Source organism: Pelodiscus sinensis, chromosome 3 (genome assembly GCF_049634645.1).
Source record: "Pelodiscus sinensis isolate JC-2024 chromosome 3, ASM4963464v1, whole genome shotgun sequence".
Classification (NCBI taxonomy): Eukaryota; Metazoa; Chordata; order Testudines; family Trionychidae; genus Pelodiscus; species Pelodiscus sinensis.
In genome coordinates, this window is record NC_134713.1 from 74,838,037 (window position 1) to 74,860,098 (window position 22,062).

The 22,062-nt window shown below is 40.5% G+C and overlaps 1 protein-coding gene across 5 annotated transcripts in view; it reads right to left on the reverse strand.

Moving 5' to 3' along the window:
- POPDC1 (popeye domain cAMP effector 1) overlaps positions 1–22,062 on the reverse strand; it is a 65,699-nt gene that overhangs the window by 20,795 nt on the left and 22,842 nt on the right. For 4 of the 5 annotated variants that reach the window (XM_075923943.1, XM_075923941.1, XM_075923942.1 and 1 more), the window contains 4 exons: positions 18,915–19,102; positions 18,488–18,596; positions 15,041–15,208; positions 5,600–5,741 (listed from right to left, as the gene is read on the reverse strand). In XM_075923943.1, the coding sequence (XP_075780058.1) occupies positions 5,600–5,741; positions 15,041–15,208; positions 18,488–18,596; positions 18,915–19,102 (607 nt within the window). Of the gene's footprint in view, positions 1–1,726; positions 1,829–5,599; positions 5,742–15,040; positions 15,209–18,487; positions 18,597–18,914; positions 19,103–22,062 lie in introns of all 5 variants that reach the window. The other variant, XM_075923945.1, reaches the window with a different exon arrangement.

The following is a 22,062-nucleotide window of genomic DNA, read 5'->3' on the forward strand; positions in this document are numbered from 1 at the left end:
TGAGAACATCTTCACAGCTGTTCTGAATCAGTTGGCCCGAGCTCATAGACTCGCTGCTATGTTTTAGGTTACGTTGGAAGTTTAGGCATACCCAGAGAGGTCTAAATCTGAGATGAGTGGGTCAAGTTATGGATTCAGATATCTAAGTGATCTAAACAGAGGGCACAAAATACACCCATTAAAATAGAAGCCTGAAAATTTAGGCCTAAGGTTTCCATTTCTTTTTTAAGATGTCAATTTTGTGGGTGATATGAACAAAGCTTATTTTCCTTTTTTCAGAAGAGCTTGTGTCTCTCCATAGTTATCAGAAGCACCGTGGCACAAGCCTGCTGGACACAATTGGCAGTCTTGACACTACGCCTCCAATAGTTGTCTATTGCACGGTCTCCTGTTTCTAAGCTGAAATGCTTACTAAAAAAGGTGTTTCCTGTGAAACCCAATTCCACTCTTAACCACAAATTGGATATAACATACTGAATATACTGAGGTAACACCAATGAAAGCATTACCGAAAAGAAATCCTCATATTACCTTCCTCCTTAGCTTAGACCAGTGGCTTTCAAACTTATGATAGATATGGGGATATGATAGAGGTCTATAAAATCATGACAGATGTGTAAAAAGTGAATAAGAAAAACTTATTTACTTATTCCCATAATACAAGAACTAGGGATTATCAAAAGAAATTTGGAACTCCTTGCCAGGGGATATGGTGAAGACTAGGACTTTAACAAGGTTAAAAAAAGAGCTAGATCATGGGTTACCAAAGTGGGGGTGTGTGCCCCCCTTGGGGTGTGTGAAGAACTTCCAGGGGGGCGTGAGGCAACCCAGCCCCACACAACCCGTCAATCCCACCCCAAGTTTTACTGCTATTTTTGGGGGGGCGGGCATGAGGGTTTCTCAAAAATCAAAAAGGGGGCGTGATGCCAAAAAGTTTGGGAACCACCGAGCTAGATAGATTCATGGAGGTTGGGTCCATCAATGGCTATTAGCTAGGATGGGTAGGAATGGTGGTGTCCCTAGCCTCTGTTTGTCTGGAAATGGGTGGTGACAGGAGAGGGATCACATGAAGATTATCTGTTGTGTTCCCTCCCTCTGGGGCATCTGGTATTGGCCAATGGCAGCAAACAGGATACTGGGCTAGATGAATCTTTGGTCTGACCCAGTATGGCCATTCTTACATTCATAACTTTTGTACTGGTGACCCTTGTACTGGTGAGCCTCTGAGGTATGATCCTTCTTATACATTAAAAACATTTTCAAGTATATTTAACATCATTATATAAGCTGGGGGCAAAGCGGAGTTTGGGATGGAGGTTGACAGCTTGCAATCCCCCATATAGTAACCTCGCAATCCTCTGAGGGGTCTTGACTCCCAGTTTGAGAACCCCTGGCTTAGACCTCAAAGGGCTGCAAAGAAAATTTGTAGAGATCAGCAACACTTCTGAGCTAAATCAGATACTACTGTTTTAAAAAGAAGCCTACATAACTCTGCATATTAATAATTACTGTTAATCATTAGGGTTATTTTGTAGCAATAACATGGACACACCATAAAAGATAAAATTATTGTAATTGAAATTATTCTTGTGCTCCAACTCTTTTTTTGCACTTACATTTTTTGCAAAAGTTGCTTTGCAGTTTCATTTACTAATAAGTTGTACACAGATGCATTGTGTATTTCACACCTCATCCAACTTGGCATAAGCAAACTTCATTTTAATACCTTTTTGAGGATGTTGGGTTAGTGTGTGATGTTATCAACAGAAAACATCATGCTGCAAACGACCCACTCCATAAGTATTATAGAACTCTTGTTGGTTATTTCCTTAATATAAAAGCAGACAGTTAGTTGTATTGTTTTTAGTTAATTAAACTTAAAACAAAACATAGTTTTGTAAGTATATGAGCAGAATGGTTCTATTAGCAAGAATATTTTCCCTCTTTCTTTTATAAAACTTTATAGAGAATTTGTATTAGAGAATTTGTATTTTTGGAGCACATCAGCAAAGTCACAACCTAAAAATTGCTTCAATGCATTCAAAAAATAAAATTCAGTTTTTACAAGTATATTCCAGTAAGTACACAAAACTTAGCCGAGTACAGATTTTCCACGCTCTAGTAGTCAAAAATCAGATTTTTATATTCGGAAGCTTTTGCCTATATTTGAAATGGTCACATCATAGGTTATAATTTATGCAGAGCTATATCCAGATAAGCTCTCTTTTACTGCTTTCTCCTAGGGCAGAAGATACTTGCTTTTCACTTGTTGCCCTTTTCTAATCTGTTGTTTGTTTTTATTGTCCGCCCCACCCCCCAAATAAAAGGAACATTGATTTATGCTCTCTGCTACAGCTGAAAGGAAAACTCAGTATTGGTACAGACAAGTATGCCACAATTGGAGCATGCTACTCCACTAATGTGTTCCAATTTGAAAAGCAGTTATTGACTAGGATGCACATATGAGTGCTATTACAGGTCTATCTGAAATATAAAAGTGGAAAGTTAAATGGCCTCCTTCTGTTCTGATTCTCTTTTGGGACCTAAAGGAGAGAGCGCCATGGCTAAATCTTTAGCTCAATACCTATATTCAGGCAATGCTAAATTTGTGTCCTATAGACAGTGTGATGTAGAAGTACCAGACAGCCCAGCTGTCTAGGCAAAGAATTTAATTCCAAGGAAGCATTGCATATCAGAGAGACAGCTAATCCTCTTCTATCAGTTTGGGGAGCTCAGACACTTTATTAACTAACACATAAAGAAATGTTGTTGAGAGAAAACAAAGAGGCAGACTAGCAGGAATACAATAGAGAAGAGGACTTTACCAAATATTTGTAAGCTCAGGTTTATCTTAAACGGGGATTAATATTATCTCTGAAAATTGCAAGCCTTTAGATTAGTTTCTCCGAGCACTGAAATACTGGAGTAAACCTTCTGCAGCTGTTTGCAATAGGACCTCATTTCTAGCTAACTGCCCATGACCTCCTCTCAATTGCACAAATATAATCATGAAGTTTCCAAAATAGAAACGAAAGGAAGCGGTATGCTGGAGACCTCAGGCATTAATATTGTCAATGCCCCTCAAAACCAGGTCTTTTTGGAAGAAAGATCACAGGGAAAGTTAAGAAGAAAATCAAATCTGAAATACCACTAACCTCCCAAAACTACATCCCATCAGTAACCCTCTTGTAACAAGGATGAAACACTCCTAGGACTTGAGCTCCCATCTAACATGACACTATATAAATATATAATTGGTAAAAAGTAGAAAAAAGGGACTCTTCTAATCTGGAATCAGAAGTGTAAGGGAGACAATGGTGAAGAATGAGTAATTAAGGTGGTGCCTTAAAGTCAAATAAAAATTACTAAGTGATATTTTTCATATTAGAAAGAGATAAATTTAGTAGTGGTGGACCACTGATAAGTCCTTATTTATTAAACAGCCTAAAAACTAAACAGTGAGCTCATAACAGCTGCAGCAGCGAATCTGGTATGACCCAGTTAAATTAAAGCCTTTGCCAGCTGGGTAAGGCACATTCAGTTTTTTCAAACTCTGATTTCAGGTTAAAACTAGTACTTTAAATAAACTTTAGTAAGTGGGAGCCAAAAGGAAAGTACTGAAATGAACACATGCATGACCAAGTACACTTGATAAACTATTGTGGGACTGTAAACGTTGCAGTATGAGAAGCCTATTTTTCTAATCAAAATTTGTTAGAATGCATATGCTAAAACACTACTGGCATGTCTAAACTACATTCCTCTTTTAAAAGAGGGATGTAAATTAGGCAGATCAAAAGTGCAACTGAAGTGAGGATTTAAATATCCCGCACTTTATTTGTATAATCGCATCACAGTGTTCTTTCGAAAAAGGGTATTTCGAAAGTGAAACTGCTGTCTAGACGCGGTTCTTTCGGAAAAAAACTCCCAAGTACAGGATCTTTTTTAAAAGGATTTTTTTTCCTGAAAGAATCGCATCTAGACAGTAGTTTCACTTTTGAAATACCCTTTTTCAAAAGAATGCTGTGACGCGATTATGCAAATGAAGCGTGGGATATTTAAATCCCCGCTTCATTTTCATTTTTGATCTGCCTAATTTACATCTCTTTCGAAAGAAGGATGTAGTTTAGACATGCCTGTAGTGTTTTATGGACATGGAACCTGAGGATAAAAAGAAATTGCTTCTATTAAAAATACCCGAATCAGTGCATATTTGGGAAAACAGCAAAGAAATTCCTGATTTGTGTGTGTGCGCCTGAGAAGGTGCCCATCTAGTTTGGTGCCCACATAACTGGTATATGGGTGTTCACATGATTCCCGTGATAGTGAACGTGAAAGCAATCACACACTTGTGAGCAGATCAGCATAACATAGTAAGAATTTGTCTTTAAAACAGCTCCAATAAATCTCATATAGTTCTACATGCAACAGAGAGAAAAAAGCTAAACTAAATTGAGTTATTTAAAAGATTTCGATAGGATTCTGATGTAAAGCTGCATTGCCCAATCCTGGCTTTCTCTATTCCACCTACTTTGTGCTGCTCTAAGGGTATGGAGTAGGTGGAGCAAGTTTAACTGGCTACATAGAGATTTCCAGGTGGCACAGAGCTAACAAAGTATCTGGCAATAAGGACGTGTCAGTAGGAAAGAGCATGGCCAGAGTGCTGCTGTGGTCTGGCCATTGCTGGAGAGAAGGATTATTAGTAGGATTTAAGTGCCTTAGGATATGTCAACAAAACCAAACCAAACCCCAGAAGTGAGTGTCAGAGCCTGGGTCAAATGACACAGGCTTGCACAGTGAAGTTAAAATAATAAAATAGTAATAATAATAATAATAATAATAGTAATAAAGCAGTGTAAATATTCATGCTCAGGGTGAAGCCTGAAACCCAAGATCTTTCCCGCTTGGTTTCAAAACCCAGACTCCAGTGGTCTACACTGCTATTTTTAGCCCCACAGCGTGAGTCTGAGTCAATTGATCTGGGCTCAGAGGCTCAGCACCTTGCGTCTCTTTTGCTGTGGACAAACCTTAGGAGGCCCTCCTATGGGCCAAGGCTCTCTTGGACAAAACAGAGAACAAAATGATAGTCCTGACTGAAAGGAAAGACTCTTCATAGGCTATTACCAGCCACCACAACTTAGGGCAGCCTCCAGCCAAACCAGCCCCAGCATCAAAGAGCTTGTAAAGGTAAGATAAAACCCACCATAGCCCCTCCTTAGATACACTTAAAGCCTGTCACCACCATGTACACGTACATGTATTATTTATACTGAGTTACTGAAAATTTCAGTGTTATTTACATGTGATGTGCCTCCTTTCTCAAATATTATATCTGATTGATATAAAGATCAGACATTATTATATAGCTCATTATTTCTAGTATTAATACAAATCCCTAAGTTTTAAAAGAAGTAAATCCTGCTGCCATCCAAAGCCACTAATACAATGTCTCAACAGCTTAGTACAAAGATTTGTTTCACTGTCGGGGAGAAAGTAGAACAAATCTTGCTCCCACAAAAATCAATAAAAGTTTTGCAATTGTCCTTAATGGTCTGCAGGGCTGAGCCCAAGATTTTCTTCACTATTTTTGAGGACTCACGAAGAGAGGAGGCGGTGGAAGTTCCTCGAAGGAACTGCTGCAAGCCGTCTTCACTGTCACTGGAACTAGCCATGCTGTTTCTCATCTGCATCACAGAGAGCTGTGAGCAAAGGCTGGGCTGCCGATCAATTTTTTTGGAAGTCTGAAATAAAAAGGTTTTACTATATTACAGCTACTTTTTAAAGTGGGAAACAAAAGAAAATCTTCCTCCATTGTAAACTCTTTGAGCTAAATTAAAGCCAGAAGTGAGCTGGGGCAACGGGTTTCTGAAGTGTACCTTCTATGTGTTAGTAACAGCAGCCATTCCATGGGACTGAGGAAAGCAATGATTCTCCAGTGACAGAAGTGAACTTGATTCATTGCTCCAAAGGCAAAGTGGGGACTGAGCGTGGAAAAGACACTTACTACACTTTTAAAAATCATGGAAAAAAGACGTCAATGAGAAAAGTATCCTTCATTCAATCATATTGCCCATGCTGCCACTCTAAATAACACTCTCCAACACTTAAGATTTTAGTCCCACCTCTAACAGGTAACAAAACAGCAGTTAACTACCGCAAAAGTATTCAACTTCCACTCCAACACAAAACCTTAACAGCAACGTCATACACAGTATTTGGATAGATAAGCACATCTGTCAAACACTGCAAGTATTTGGAAAGAAGGTCCACTCTGCCCCAAAGTGCCACTGTGAGACTTCTGAGAAATTCAAGAGAGATTAATACATGCTGCATTTTTAAATCTTTATGTGTATTAATACTATTTGTGGTCACTAGTGATGTGAACCTGTGTGAAGGAAGGACAAACAAATCTCCGGGTTTCTCATTATTATCAGATGACACTAGAGGGTGGAATTTTTATGTAAGCAACCCTAAATGTGTATATGAATACTTTTAAATATTTGGGGGGTTTCCTGTAAAACAGAACGGTTAGCTGGAATTTCCTGGCTGACATTTGCCTTTGAGGATACTCAAAGTCTTCTCACATCCTCGCATGCCCCTACCTTTTGGCAGATAAAAATGATACATCCATTCAACCTTAACTTCAGGTTAATGAGCTGTTGTGCCTGGGAATATATTCTACATATGTTACAATCTGACTTTGGGGTTTATTGAATAAAGATGAAGTGTACAATCCCAGGACCTTCACTTGCTTTGAGTACCCTTCTTAAGAAGGCTGGGGACTATAAAGTTTACATGAAATAATCCATTCTGTCCTCTTTTAAGTACGTCACAATGATATATTAAGTGCGTGTGAAAGGTGGCAATTGATGACAAAGATGTAATCTGTTCTATTGTACTATATGTATGATTTAGCAATATGCTCATAAAAAAGGCTAGTGCATCATCTTTTTCTGACAAATAACACAAGCACCTTTGAAGGAGAATGAGAATTTATAAATGTACATTTGGCAGTGACTCCCATCTGGACTGACACACCTGTAGCTGTGTGGCTCATGGAAATGAAGGCAAACTACTGGACTAATAATTTGTTTTACAGCCCTCAGAATGGTTTGCCTTCAAGACATCTAACTTTGAAGAATTAAAAGATTTTTTAAATTCCAAAAAACATACATTTGACTTTATTTTTAGTACAGCTGATTCAAATATGAATTACATTGGCAGCAAAAAGTTACATTAGTAGCAGCAGTTATCAAAGAAACCCCTACTATATTTCACTATCAAAAAGACAATGAACAAAATTATACATACATTTATATTATTTAAAATTTCCCTTTCTTTGACAATCAATAAAACCTAATTCATATACTCAATTAGATTCTAATCTTCTGAAGTGACCTGGAAAAGTGTTATTAAATAAGCATCCACTATATTAAATTGAAGGAAGGAAAATATAATACATACACAGAGTGAATGGTTACTAACCAAAACACAACTTATACTAATCTTTTCTATTCATACTAAATGCATTTGTATTTAAACATGGGCGTATTTTAACTAAGCAATGCTTGTTTACCATTTTCAGTGCATCAGGTATAGGAGCAGGACTGGAAAAAAAAAATCACACATCGATCTAGCCCTGCCTATGGTGTTGTCAGTCCAGTCAGCACTTCATTCCCATCAATTGCAAGGAGCATTTCAACAGGCACTACAGTGTAGTAACAGTGATGAAGCTGAAAGCCTGGGGGGAGGGGGAGGAGATGGAGAGCTCATAACTTCAAATTATCCTAAAGGAAATATTGGATTATATGCATTTTTATTATTATTAAGGTGATGTAAAAAAGAGCAGAAAGGATGGGAGGAGGAAGTGAAATGGGAAGGAAGAGCAGAGAGAATGGGAAAGATGGCCAAGATGAAAGACAAAAAGGAGAGGAGGAAAATGAAAAGGGTGGAAGAGAAAGGATAATCAAGACAAGAAAAATCCACGGTACAAGAAATGTTATGGTCAAGATTTTTCAAAGTGCCTAGTGGCTTGGGGTACTAAGTTTTTGTATATCTGATATCTTAGAAGTCTGTTTTTAAGAAGGCATCTGCTCTGCAATTTTTCAAAAGTCGGTTTTGAAAACTGTCCAAAGTCACAAACAGGAAGCAGTATTCTGTCCCACATAGAACAGATTCAAGCAGCGAGAAGTATCAGAAGTAATAAGCACTCACTTAAATGAATGAAGTTACAAAAAGGTGAAGAAAGGAAATAAGTAACAAAGAGCAAGAATAGATTTTTTTTAACATGTAAATGCCTTTGGATTGTGTCTCGATTTAAGATTTTCTAGGGGATGGCCTGAACCTCAGATGAAAAGCTCATGATACCATCTACATGTTTTGTTAGTCTATAAAGTGCTACCAGACTATTTGTTGTTTTTTCAGTTTACTCACACTTTCAGTAAATCCAATTTCCCCCCTCTGATTACTCCTGTAATTTGCAAATCCCATACAATGCAATTCCAGTTATAGCTTCCTGTCAGATGTGTATAGCTGGACTTCATTAGAACCTAAGTATCCAGGCTAGAATAACCACTTCTTTGCACATCTGTTTAAATATCCCAAAGGGGAGAGTAAGAGCCCCTCCTTGGCTTCCAGACACTCAGCTACACAACTTGGAACAATGGACAAGTATTCAATGTAACATTCTACTCTGAAGAATTACTGATACCTTGATCCTACATATCCTTGCATGAAGTGCTAGTGAGAGACACACTAGACACAGTACCCTACACTGAACAGAAGTCAGTGTTAAGTTCCTGCCTTTTACGCTCTGAAGAGTACACAATAGAAAATGGGTTTTCCTGAGGGAACTCAGCAAGCAAATGAAATGCTTAGCTATATGTCCCCCTCTTTGGTCACCGGGCAAAAATCACTTACTGACCATGCAACACCATCCTCATTATTGCAATACAGAGTTCCCCTATGTGCTCCCTGTCCTGCTCCTCACTTTTTTGACCATGCTCTTATATGCTGTCAGATGTATCCTTAAAGGTCTCAGAGAGGTAGCCGTGTTAGTCTGTAACTGAAAACAAAAAAACAAACAAAACCCACTGATGGTCCTTCAGCACCTTAGAGACTAACAAAAAAATGTAGATAGTAAGTATCATGAGCTTTCATGGACTTTTTTGGTCCACAAAAGCTACTCATACCATCTACATTTTTTTGTTAATCTCTAAGGTGCTGCAGGACCTTTCATTGTTCTTAAAGGGTCAGACTTCTATTCTAGCTCACTTTTAGTGGCAGGAAGAGTTTATAATCATGTATTTATTGACCAGCTATATACATCAGCTATCTATCTATCTATATGTTAGCTATATACATTGTTTGTTTCTCAAAACTATTCTTGCAAGTCAGTCTGGAGACAAAGAAACTCAGTAGAATTACTGATGCTGTATTTCAGGAATGCTTTTGGATTAAAGTCTGTTGATGACCTATTTAGGGGATTTTTGAGGAATAACCTGATGAGAAAGAATTTTGGGTTGACAAATCAGAAAGGTTTACAATCATGAAGCCAGAGTTAAAGCGAGGCTTCTGTTTAACCTAAAAGTAGTTGGCAGTTGTATAAGTGGTGCAGAAGAAGTCCATTACTGGAATAAATGTTTATCAAAACTCTGAAGCCATGACATAAACAACAAGAACCATAAGCACAACATAGTTGCTCTATCCAAACAATGCAAAGCCAGGAGGCCATGTAAGGAGCTATAATGAAAGTAACACAAGGTTAAGTATATATTTGTTCTCACATAATACTTGAATCTACACAGTGCAAGCTAAAAATCCATGAAGGCATATCTCTAAAATGTCTAATAGTTGAAGTCAGAGATGGTGAAGTTCCCTTAGTCACTTAGTCCATCCCTTCCTAATCTCCCAATTGAAAGATATTTTAAAGCAAAACGGCATATGTTATTTTGTCAGTATCATTCCATCAGAGGTGATTGCTGGTTTCTTTCTAGTAAATAAATGAAAAAAAATCTAAAGAAATAACTAATCTTAATTGTAGATGTTCTGGAAAAAAAAACAAGATTGAACACAAGGTTAAGGACAAAGAACAGTATGTATTTAGCTTTCACAGTGCACTAGGTACCTTAAAGACAAGGCTCCTGATCTGAAGAGTTTATAGAATAAACAGAAAAATAAAAAGGTACCAATGAAATAAAAAGGGTGCAACAAAAAGCCATGTGGACACCAATGAGAAGGCTTGGTTGTTCCATGATCTTTTTAAAAGAGTTTTGGTTTGAGGTGTGTTTTTTTAATCTCTCTTTTTGGCACTTTGCTGAGGGGAAGACTGGGGTAAATACATCCTTTCGGAAAAATGTGCTTTAAGGAAGGACTACTTAGAGCTGGCTAGAGGCAGGATGGACTGGCTCAGTCCCCTTTAGATCCTACCCTGTGACTTCATTTGGTGATTTCAGTCCTTTTTTATCCAACAGGTGTTCACATGACTAACTCCTCACCCTCACAGCAGGCATTCCTTGGTGCCACGGTCTGCATTATCAGACACCAACGTTAAATGAAAGGGAGAGATTACATTGTCTTCTCTTTCCTGGAGGTTTCCCTTACCAGCAGGAGGCACATTGGCTGCGTAAAACAAAGAACTTTCACTGCCTGTGTTGAGTTTATGCCCCTAATCATTCCTGCCTTAGCATTCGCATCCTACATTGCTGACAATCATCATATTCCTCCTTAGTACCAACAGCAAACAGTGGCTTGACACCCAGCAGGAGATATCTTCTCTGAACATTTGCAGATTCTTTTCATTGAAGCATCTGCTAGCCTGTTGAGAGCAGCAGCTATAGCTATGTCGGTATTTGCAGAGCTTTTTGCTGACAGTGACAGATAGCAAAGTGCTGAAAGCAAAGGTCTGGTTTGTGTTCATATTGTTTTCCACAGGCATCAAAGGGCATTTACATAGGCACCACTTGCATCCTAGATGAGAGAAGCGCACTATCCCACTATGCACTGCTTCTGGAAACAAAGCAAATCATTCTTGTGGCAGGGTAGAGATGCATATGAGACAACTGCTGGAAGCAACCAGTCCTGAGGCAGCAGGCGGGGAAACCCCGACCTCCACCCCCATCTCCCTCCTTGTCTCTGGACAGTATATTCTGTCTGCTTGCCCCTGTTCACATTTTAGGAGGCAGCAGGAGCATTCCACAGTAATTATTTGTTGCGTGTCCAGGAGCAGTGACAGCATTAGCTGTCAAAACATAGCTAAAGGGGAGAGGGCATATCTGCAGGGAGGACAGCTCGTTTTCAAAGAACAGCCACTCCTGTTCTGCAAAGTGGGACAGCTCCAGAGGGCAATTAGACTGGTAAGAGCAACCAAGAGTCTTCACCTACACATCACTGCAAAAAGCCTCTCAGAATGGTTTTATTTTTGCACCGAAACTCAGTAGTTTCAGCACAAAACATGAATTTCCATTTATGACACGAGCATGGTTTTTGCACAAAAATCTTGACTTTTGTGTTAAAACAGGCAAGTGTAAATGTAGTCGAAGAGAGCAAGGAGGGTTCTGGTCTCTTAGTGGTATTACACTCATATATCTCCACCGTCTTCAATGGAGCAACTCCTGATTTACGCTGGTGTAACTGAGATAAGAGTCAATCCCATATCTAACATTTAATCTTTGAAAGAAAAACAATATCCACAATATGAGAGTTCCCTTCTGCTATGGAGATGACAATCAATTTACAAAAATAATCACTTCCTGACATACCTATTACTTGGCTAGAAATATTTACATCAGTCATGGGTTCAGATGCTAAGGCCCGATCCAAACGACAAAGTTAGGTCAAAGTAACTCAGGTTGACCTAATTGTGCATGTTTCTACACTTTATCTTTATCTCAAACCAATGTAAATGCTCTCCTATAGTGATATAGCTCCTTGAGGGTATTGGAACGAGGCCAACGCAATACATGTGTAAACACTACTTTACTTATGCCAACTCTAAAAGTCTTCTAGCAGCTGTCCCACATTACCAGACACAGACCACTCTGGTCACCATTTTGAATTCCACTACCTCAGGCCATGGAAGAGCAATAAGATCCTGCAAGCCAGTGCTGCATCAGTCTGTGAGCAATGGGCCTAGGAGGTGAACATTGCAAACAGCGTGAAGAACGAAAGAGTGGACAGAAGAAAGGCCAACTGGGAAAAAGAGGGAGACGTCAGGGGTTCTCTGGCAGCAAACAAATGCCTTGGATTCCTGTGGTCTTACAAATTTGCCTCCCTTTGCAGAACTCCACTACAGTACCTCCCTTTACCCCAACACTCCACATGGCATCAGAGGCTCCATCCCTTCTTTTACATTGCAGCCCAGGGGACAGTAAGGAAAACTATTGCTTCATATACAGCAGCCATAGCTTTCACAGTTAGCATGCATAAGTAAAATAGCCATAAATGTTCTTTCACCTGGTGAAACTGTTCATTTATTAAATTTTTAATGCATTTGCTTTTGAATTTAACAGATTTTTCTTTGCACTGGTTGTGTTAATGAATAAAATTGTATTATTTGGAAAATAATTCATCTTTATTAGCTCACAACTTATGCTGCAGCGTGCCTAGCAGTTCTGACAGCACCCACTAACTTGTTACAGTATATAGCCGGACCTCGAGTTGCAAACGGTCGACTTATGACCATTCACAGTTACGACCGAAGCTGTCGTAAATGGTGGACCCTGAATTACGAACACAATCCGCGCTTACGAACAGTGCGGTCGCGTGTGTCTCTGTGGTGTCTTACTTACGAACAAACCGAATTACGACCAATTGCTTGTCCGTAATCGGTTGGTAAGTCGGGAAGAGGCTGTAGTGTGTCAATTCATAAGATCAGTGACAGTGTCATGATCGTAAATGTACACCAAGCACCACAAAATTAACAGGTGCACTGATAGTGTTATATGCTTAGGTGTGAATCAACACCACACAATTCCCAACAGGCCCAAAAGAGCAAGGCCAGGCTGACCACAGTATACCACAATGCATCACTGTGGTTCACTTTGAAGAGTGTTCTTCAAAGCCTCCCTGAGCCATATAGCGCCATGCTGAACTCTTTTACTAAAACTTTTGTCTGTTCAAACTCAGCAGACTTAATTCCACCTCTGCCCTCCATTCCAGAGTGACAGCGCTTTCTTCACACCCTCTGCTTCACAGATACAATGCATGACATAGTAGGCAGCTGTAACCATTGAGACTCCCCCTTCCCTCTCCCCACACAGACACAGATCCAATCTTGTGAGCAGACACTGCCAGTATCCCTTCAATCTACCAAAATCAAATCCAATTGTCAATCTACACATGCAGAGACAGTAGCTGAATCTTTCCTTGGTTCTGTTGAGGTGGCCAGTGAATAGCTTCATGAGCCAGGGGTACAAGGGTTAGGCTGGGTCTTCCAGGATTACTTCTGGCATTTCAACATCACCAATGGTAATCTTCCAGTTGTGAAAGGAAGTCCTGGCTCGTAGCTGTCTGAATAGTCCTGTGTTCTTAAAGATAAGAGTGTTATGAACCTTCCCTTTCCAGCCAGCACTGATGTCGATGAAGCATCCTTGGTGACCAATCAGCACTTGCATAGCTATAGAAAAGTAGCCCGTTTTGTTGATGTATTCTGTGGCAATATGGTCTGGTATCAAAAAAGAGATATGCGCAGTATACCCTGTAAGCTGAGAGGCTGGGTGGCTACCCAGGAGAGATTCAAATGCCGCCCGGCTGATTAGCAGAGCACCCACAGCCGACAGCATGTTTTTCTGTTGGTGGTGCAAACCTACACATGCCTGGTGCATATGATAAAATTTATTCTGCACATGGATGTAAAAAAATCAGAGAGACCATTGGATTTGAGTGCTGTCTATTTTTCCACCGAAGTTTGGGAAATCCATTGCTACAAAGTCATTCACTATGTGCTGCACATTGCTAAGAGTTACAGTGCTGCATAGCAGGACATGATTAATGGTACCGCATACTTACATGACAAAGGCTCCCACTGTGGATTTCCCAAATCCAAAATGATTTCCCACTGGATGGAAGCAATATGGTATTGAAAGTGTGCAAAATACTATAGACACTTGCAGCTTCTACCCTAGTACTGGACGGCTGGGGTGAGCTTGGCATACAAACTGAGGAATGTGGCCTTAAGCATTCAAAAGTTCTGCAGCCAGTGCTTGTCATCTCAAGCCTCCATTACAATGCAATTCTATCTGTCAGCACTGGTTTCTTGGGCCCAGAAGTGGCGTTTATCATCTGCGGCAGCTCCACGAATATCACCAACAACCTTGAACTGGGTCTCACTATGGTCCACACCTTTTGGTCCTCTAAAAAATAGCCCTGTTCCACAAGTCAGCAGGTTTTTCTTACAGCTCTACAAGTACCAGAGGATCGTGAAACCTGTGCTGGCAACACTTACAACAAAAGTGCAGAGTTGTGTAGGCTCCAGGCTTCTGCCAGAGACAGCTGAGGGCTGTGCAGTTTTGTGAGATTTTTAAATATGTCATGAAAATTATGGGCTAGAGACAGCTGCATGCACAGTCACCCTGCATTATTTGTTTCTGCCCCACCATACATTGCCAAAGTTTCCAAAAGACTGCACTGGACAGTGGCAGATTGAATGCTGGGATCCCAGCTCATGGTGCACCTCACTGTGCATCAACACAAGCACTCCTGCTGAGCATGCACAGCCAAAGATTCACATAAGCAATATACTAACCGCATCAGCTTTATGCCAATGTAAGTTGTGTTGGTGAAAGTTTGTAGTGTTAACATGGGCCTTAACTATGCTTCTTTTCTCTCGAGCTCAGGCCCAACATTAAATTAGCATCTTTACTACTCCACAAATCCAAATATTCTGTATCCAGCGCATTTTTGATACACAAATAACAATTCTGTCTTTGGATATGTGTGAATTTAATGGAATATGCAAGCAGAATTAAGAGGATAAAATTAACCTGTCTTTATAGCATTAAATGACATTGTACAGGCAGGAGAACCCTTCCCCACAACTCACCTTATCATTTAGTGTTGGATCATTCAATGAGTAGAGTTTGTTTGTAATATCTTTACCAATAAGATATCGAAATATTTCATAAAGAAATGGTTCAGATTCCAAAAAAAAAGTCAGTCGTTCCCTGGACCAGCACAGAAACTTACAGTTGTCATCTGCAGTAATGGTGACCTAAGAAAACATATGCACAAAATTAACACCGCTTTATTGTTTGAAATTAGATCACACCAGATTTTAATTTGGGGATGCAGCAAAAATAATTAATGCAGTCATGACTCAATGGTTGTATATTCCGTAAGGTAAACACCACCTACAAGTTTAAAGGCTTCTTATTGTATTTTTTAAAATTACTTCATTTATAAGTGCAGTAAAATGTTTTAAGCTGAGATTTTTTCATTTGTTTAATAGACAGGTGGATGCATATGCCATGAGGATCTTGCCCTTGCCAGAGAAGAGTTGTCTCTGTAAGTACAGTTAAGATAAGCATTTGTAATGCAGACATATATTTGGGAAGGAATTAAACAAGAACACACCTTTTATTCTATTGAATTCATTAGACATAAAACAATCAAAATAAATCCAGTGACTTTAGTGCAATTCAAGTCAACAAAGTTGCATCTAAGTACATGAAAGCTAAATTTGTCCTAGAAAGATTTATGGAAGGATGGCATGTAAAAATCTCTTTACTCATGTGAATAATCCCACTGATGCCATAAAACTACTTATGTAAGTAAAATTACTCATAGTTATGTGTTGGCATAGTTGGTATATTAGAAAGAGATTCATGAGTGATACTTTAAATGTTTCAAAATCTCATACAAATTGTTACTTTGCCAAAACAGAATTCATGACCTTCTCCTAAAGGCAAGCCTTTGACACTTGTTCTGAACAATGAAATCAATTAATCATCAGTAGTACTGCCATGGAAGTTACAAAGTGGTTTACATCCCCTTTTCAGGAAAACAATTACAAACGCTTGAACAGATCTCTCATTCTAGCCAGAAGAGGGCAGTGGCACACAAAAACCATTATATTACAATTCAATACTGCTATAACCATATATAAATAACTGATTTTACAAATGTAAGTAAACAATTAAACGTAGGAATCACATAGCTATTTCTTTCCTAAGTCTTTTGCGCTCTTTTAACCTTCTTAAAACAAATAAAAAGGTATAAGTCTCAGAAGGTGAGAACACACTTTTGTATACTCTATATAGGTTTAAGTTATATATTTTACTCTCCATTTTTGTAAGAGTTCTTAAAAGTACAGGATTGGGAAGAGTATTTGTTCATCAGCATAGCAAACAAATGGAAAGATTATATATAGTATTTATATAAAAGTTCTGTATGAACATTTTTATGTATTTATTTATTTTACTGTTTAAAAACAAAATAAAAACATAGTAAATGAAGGAAATAGATACCACACTAGATTTTAATAATTTTAGAGCAGGTCACATTTGCTAAGCCGTTTCCTTTCAATAGCATTAATTGGTGGCTGACCATCTTCTACAGGAGAGATTGTATCAAGAGAACGGTTAGTGCACAGGATTCCTTTCTTCTATGGAAGTGAATGTATCTTGACAACCTCCTCTCCTTGGCCTTATGCCGAGTCCTTGACTGGAACATATTATCTAACTCACTGAGCCAGATGCCATACCAACACTGCCTCCCTTCCTGGCATGATGAGAGTCATAGTCCAGTAACTACTGCACAATCAGAATTAGGAATAGAAACATGTTAAGGAACTAGCAACAGATCTGGTGCTGATTCATTCTGGGGTAGAAAATATTCCCTCCTTAATATCTTGTTATCTACTGCACGCCGGTGCATGATATTTTCAGCCATCATTTCATCTTCCTTAGCTTTTAGAGTAGGGATGTTAGCATGTAGTCAACTAGATGACTAACCAATAAGCAGGTGCTTATCGATTAGCACTATCAACAAGTTGCTTCCTCCCAGCTGCAGTTCTGCACTGGAAAGTCCAAGGAAGCTGGGGCACGAAGGCGCTAGCACGGCCCCTGCTCTGCGGGTCTCTTTTCATTCAGCAGACCTCATGCACAGGAACTCCCAGCTGCCACTCTGCATTAAACAGCCCAAGATCTCACAGCAGACCTCACACTGTGTGTGTGTGAGGTCTGCTGAATGAAAAGTGACCGGCAGAACAGGGTCCGAGCTAGCGCCTTTGCGCGCCGGCTTCGCTGTGCTTTACAATGCAGTGCCGCAACTGGGGAGGTTTTGCTGTGAATCAGCAAGAGCCAGACTGAGCGCCACAAGTGCCTACCCATGGCAACTAATCGAATAGTCAACAGAAAAATCTTTCGACTATTTGATTAGGGAAGCAATCACATTTTAACATTTCTATTCTAGAGCAATAAAACAAAAGCTAAACCAACAAAAAACCATGGTTATTCTGAATATGAGTGTCTGTCTACATAGGGAATTACATCAGTAAAACCACAGTAGTATAATTATGCTGGTATGGCAATTCTGGGAAATTTCTCATTGTAAACAAGACCTTAGAAACCACGATCATTGCCCACAGCATGCAGATAGAAAGAGAGGGAATTTCTGAGACAGCAGAATTGCTCTATAACAAACAGGAAGGGCTTGATCCAACTCCTTACCGAATTAATGAGTGTTTTTCCATTGACTGTACTGGGAATCAGATCAAGCAACAGGATCAAGCCCTAAGAGATGTTAAAGCCATACATTTTCCTTTAGAGGACAAGGTCATCAACTGTCATTCACATTAACTCTCTTTTGGCGCCAACACCAATGTAATGAGATCAGACTGTAAATTCTTCAGCGCAGTCTTTGTGTTTTGCATGTGTACAGCATCTAGAACAATGAGCTCCTGGCCCATAATTAGGATGAGAATGATACAATGCAAATAATAAATAAATATAGTGTGGCTCTATGTTATAGTATCAGGCAGGCTAACCCTAAAAATAAGAACCGCTAAGATCACTCCTGGTCTCCTGTGTGTGTGGCATTCTATGGCATGATGCACTGGCACCAAAGCTTGCAGCCCTCACTCATGTGACACTCCTGGTGAAGTCACTGGGACTTTTTGTCTGAATATAGACGGTAAGTTTTGCTACTAAACATAAGGATGACTTTTGCATCAGAAAGGCTCCGTTAAGGCTCCTTAAAAACAACATCCCATGTAATAAGTCAGTTGTTACATGTTAGGGAACACAACAGGAAAAATGTATAAAATGACTCCAGTATAAGCAATTGCTGCTGAATGATAACTGTAGTACACACACCCCAGTTTTTTCCTCAGAGAGAACATTTAAAAGGACACTAACTTCATAATTGTAATAGTTGTATCTGTTGTTGTTTTTTTAAACCTAATACCTAAGATCACTTAGGCTTGAACACAGATCTTAACTGGTTAACACACTACAATGGGAATTTCCCTACCTTTGATATTCACACATACCTGGAATTTTTCACCCCGGTTCATCTGAGTTGACCGAAATTCAGGAGAATCTATAAAGGCACAGGGGTAAATATTATGCAGAAAATGCCCTCGATAGGAGACCTTCATTCTGATGATAAAAATATTTGTTAAAACATTTGATAACCATACAATAAAACAGCACTCTAAATTTGAATGTGGGTTATTGACAATGGTAAAACAAAATTCAGAGAACTCGCTGAAACATCCATGTCTTGTGAAAACGAAGGCAGAATTTGGTCCCAATAAGACATTTCACAATATCAGATTCAGAAAATGAAGGTTAATAGAAGGCTACAGATTATAGTATATTGCGAACAGTATTTTTAAATGACCTTCCTTTCAATTTGTTTTTCATCCCACCATCACACAATACACAAGAGTTTCCCAAACTTTATGCAGCACATACTTTCCCTTCAGCAGGATACTTAATCGATCATCAACTGATGTTTTGTCCTCTGCAGCATATGCTTGACCTGTTTTTAAAGTCTGAATGTTGCAGAATTGTCCAGTTAACCTCTTGAACAGTTCTGGAGGTACATGGAGTGGTTCGAACATTCTCTTGTACAAACTACTGAACTCCTTCTCTATCTTGATCTGGAATGCAACAAAAGACATCATAAAGGAGAACAAATCAGTGAAGACACAGAAGTGCAAAATTATTTCTCAGTGCCACAGGTTACTATAAAAATTCACCATTTGCCAAAACAGTTGTAGCTACAATACCTCAGGTTTTGTCTGCATGTAGGGCAGAAAATAACTGGCAGCTGTCACAAATATTGTCTCTTAGATGGTGACCATAACACTTGTTTATTATGCAGAGCTAAAATTAGGTCAAGATGGTATGCTGGCACTTTAAGCATCTTTTACATGCCAGTAGAATTTGAATTGATCTAAATAGTTACTCTGGATTTATACTCCATAAGAGCAAATAGAGTTTGGCCCAGAAAGATATCCAGAACATCAGGACCCTGTGCCTTTTATTATACATCCCTGACTCATGACAGAATGAAGGAGCACCTTTGATCCCTCAAGTTCATGGCTTGCATGCAGAAGAAGAGCAGGGCTGTGAGCACTGAAAACAGCCAGCATGCAGGAACCCACCATAAGCACACGTAATGAGGAAGAAGCCACTGCCAGATGAACATCCCACTCTTGGGAGCTTACCCAACCTTAGGATGCAGAGAAGAGGGAGAGGAAGCTGGCTGAAATCCTAACCCTGAAAAATATTTCCTGAACAAAGGCAACTGAGAAGACGATGGTTGCTAGTGCTTTGAGTCCTTGCCTATCCTTATACATGGGAAAGCCTGAACAGAGGCGTGCTTGGTGGCAGAGCAGGACACACAGATGAAGGGTATGGAGCATCAGAAAATAAAAAGGGAAGTAAACCCCATCCAAGCTCTAGCCCTTCTCTGAGTCCCTGACCCTGCTCATTCAACGCCCTTTCCTTCTGTTGCCTGCTTTTCCTTCTCTCCCTTATTTCCACTGTCCTAGTGCAGATAGGGTTTCCAGATGGTTTAACCAAAAATACCAAACACACACCTCCCCAGCACCCCCCCCCCCAAAAAAACACCACTGGGCAAAAAATTCTGTTGAGGAAAAGAAAAGGGGTCAGACCAAAGTTGTTGAGGCCAAAGTTGTCTGCTCAAAATTCTGTTGAGCAAAAAAAAAAAAAACCGAAAAATACAAAAAATAAAACAGCATTAAAACAGCATGCATGGCTCCTTTAAGAAAAGTCTTTAGGATTTTTGCTGGTGGCCATCTTGTTTTCTTGATCAGAGCCAGAAGGCAGCTTCCCTGTGGAACCAGTTAAGCAGGAGAGGGAGGCCGGGGAGAGGGGATCCACGGGGCCAAGGGGGGGGGGGGGTGGTGTGGAAGCTGGGCCCGGTTGCTGAATGTGTGGTAGGGTTGCCAGGTGTCTGGTATTTTCGTCTCCTAGCAGGGGGGGAAAAAAATCAGAAAATACTGGACATTTTAGGTGTCCGGTATTTTCTGATTTTTTTTTAACCGGACAGGAGGCGAACATACCAGACTGTCTGGGTCAATACTGGACACCTGGCAATCCTAAGTGCAGAGGGTTGGGGGAATATGTGGGAAGAAGGTTCTGGCTAGTGGTGCAGTATCTATGGTGGGGCTGAGGCGTTTGGGGAGCAGGAGGTGGCTCCTTCAAGGGGCTGAGGGGATTGGACTGCAGGCCACTGTTCCCTCTGTTTTTTTCATCCCTGTGTATGTTTCTTCCATCCATGTGTGGAATAATCTTTATGTGCACGGAGGCACGTGTGAATGTGTACAACCAGTAGAAACAGCTGCAAGACCTTTGTCAATCTGCTGGGCAGCATTTGAACCCCTCCTGAGGGGACTGTTGCAGGTGAGGGTGCTGGGCTGGGTTAGGGTGCAGCAGGATGAGAACTCTGACTGGAGTTGGGGCCAGAGATTGAGGTTAGGAGGTTAGGAGGAGGGGTTGTGAGGACTCCAGATGGGTGTTGGCTCTGGGGTGGGGCTAAGGATGAGGAGTTTGGGATGTAGGAGGGGGCTCCAGGCTGGGACAGGAAGCTGGTGTATGGGAAGAGATGCAGGGTCCTGCCGGTGCTCACCACAGCTCTCAGAAAGTGGCTGCCAAGTTCCCGAGGCGTTTTAGCTCCTTGTCAGGACCAGGGAGATGCTACACGCTGCCCCCTCTCCTGCAGGCAGTGCCCCGACAGCTCCCATTGGTTGTGGTTCCCAGCAAATGCGGGCTATGGAGCTGGCACTCAGGGGATGGGGCTAGTGCACAGAGTCTCTTAGTCCCTGGCTGTCCAAGAATGAGATTAAAGAAAATAATATTTTTATTTTTCAATGTTAAAAATATTCTGGTGACCTTTTCTTTGGAAAGGCTCCTATCCTTTGGAATAGGGAATTTAAATTTGGCAGAGAGGTGTCCTGTGTGTCAGGGATGGACTCTGCCATCACTGTGAAAATCCATGGCCAATTTAGAATTATGATAGTCACATTTGCACATGTTCAGTTGCGATTTGACACAGCTTAACAGCTAGAAACCTTGAAAGATTCTACCCTTGCTGAACCTACACTTGTGCCAGCCCCAGAGAACAACTGAGCATGTTCTACTCCAGGCTTTCACTGTAATGGCTGCTCCCAGCTCAGGTGAGTCAGCACATTGGCATAGGAGAACAGTGATCTCTTATGTGCTCTTAGTGACCTCTCCACTCCACCCCCCACGCCCCTCCCACACACTCTATTGGCACCCAGCAATACAGTGGAGGGAATCATCCAATTTAAATCCAGAGGACAAGAGCAAGACATAGGACATTGCAAGTGAGAAGAGTAGGACATGGAACTGGAAGGTGGAGATTGGGACTGGCTGGACAAGGAGCCTGAGACAAGGAACTGGGGGAGGTGAGGACAGTGAAAATGGATGAGAAACCTGGGGAGGGAGACTGGGCCTAGGGGAACTGGCTCCTACAAAGTCATGGGGAACATGGGCAGGGGAGTACAGGGAAAGACTGGGGTGGGGTAGAAAACTAGGTCTGGATGGGCAAGAAGACTGGGAGTAGGAAAAG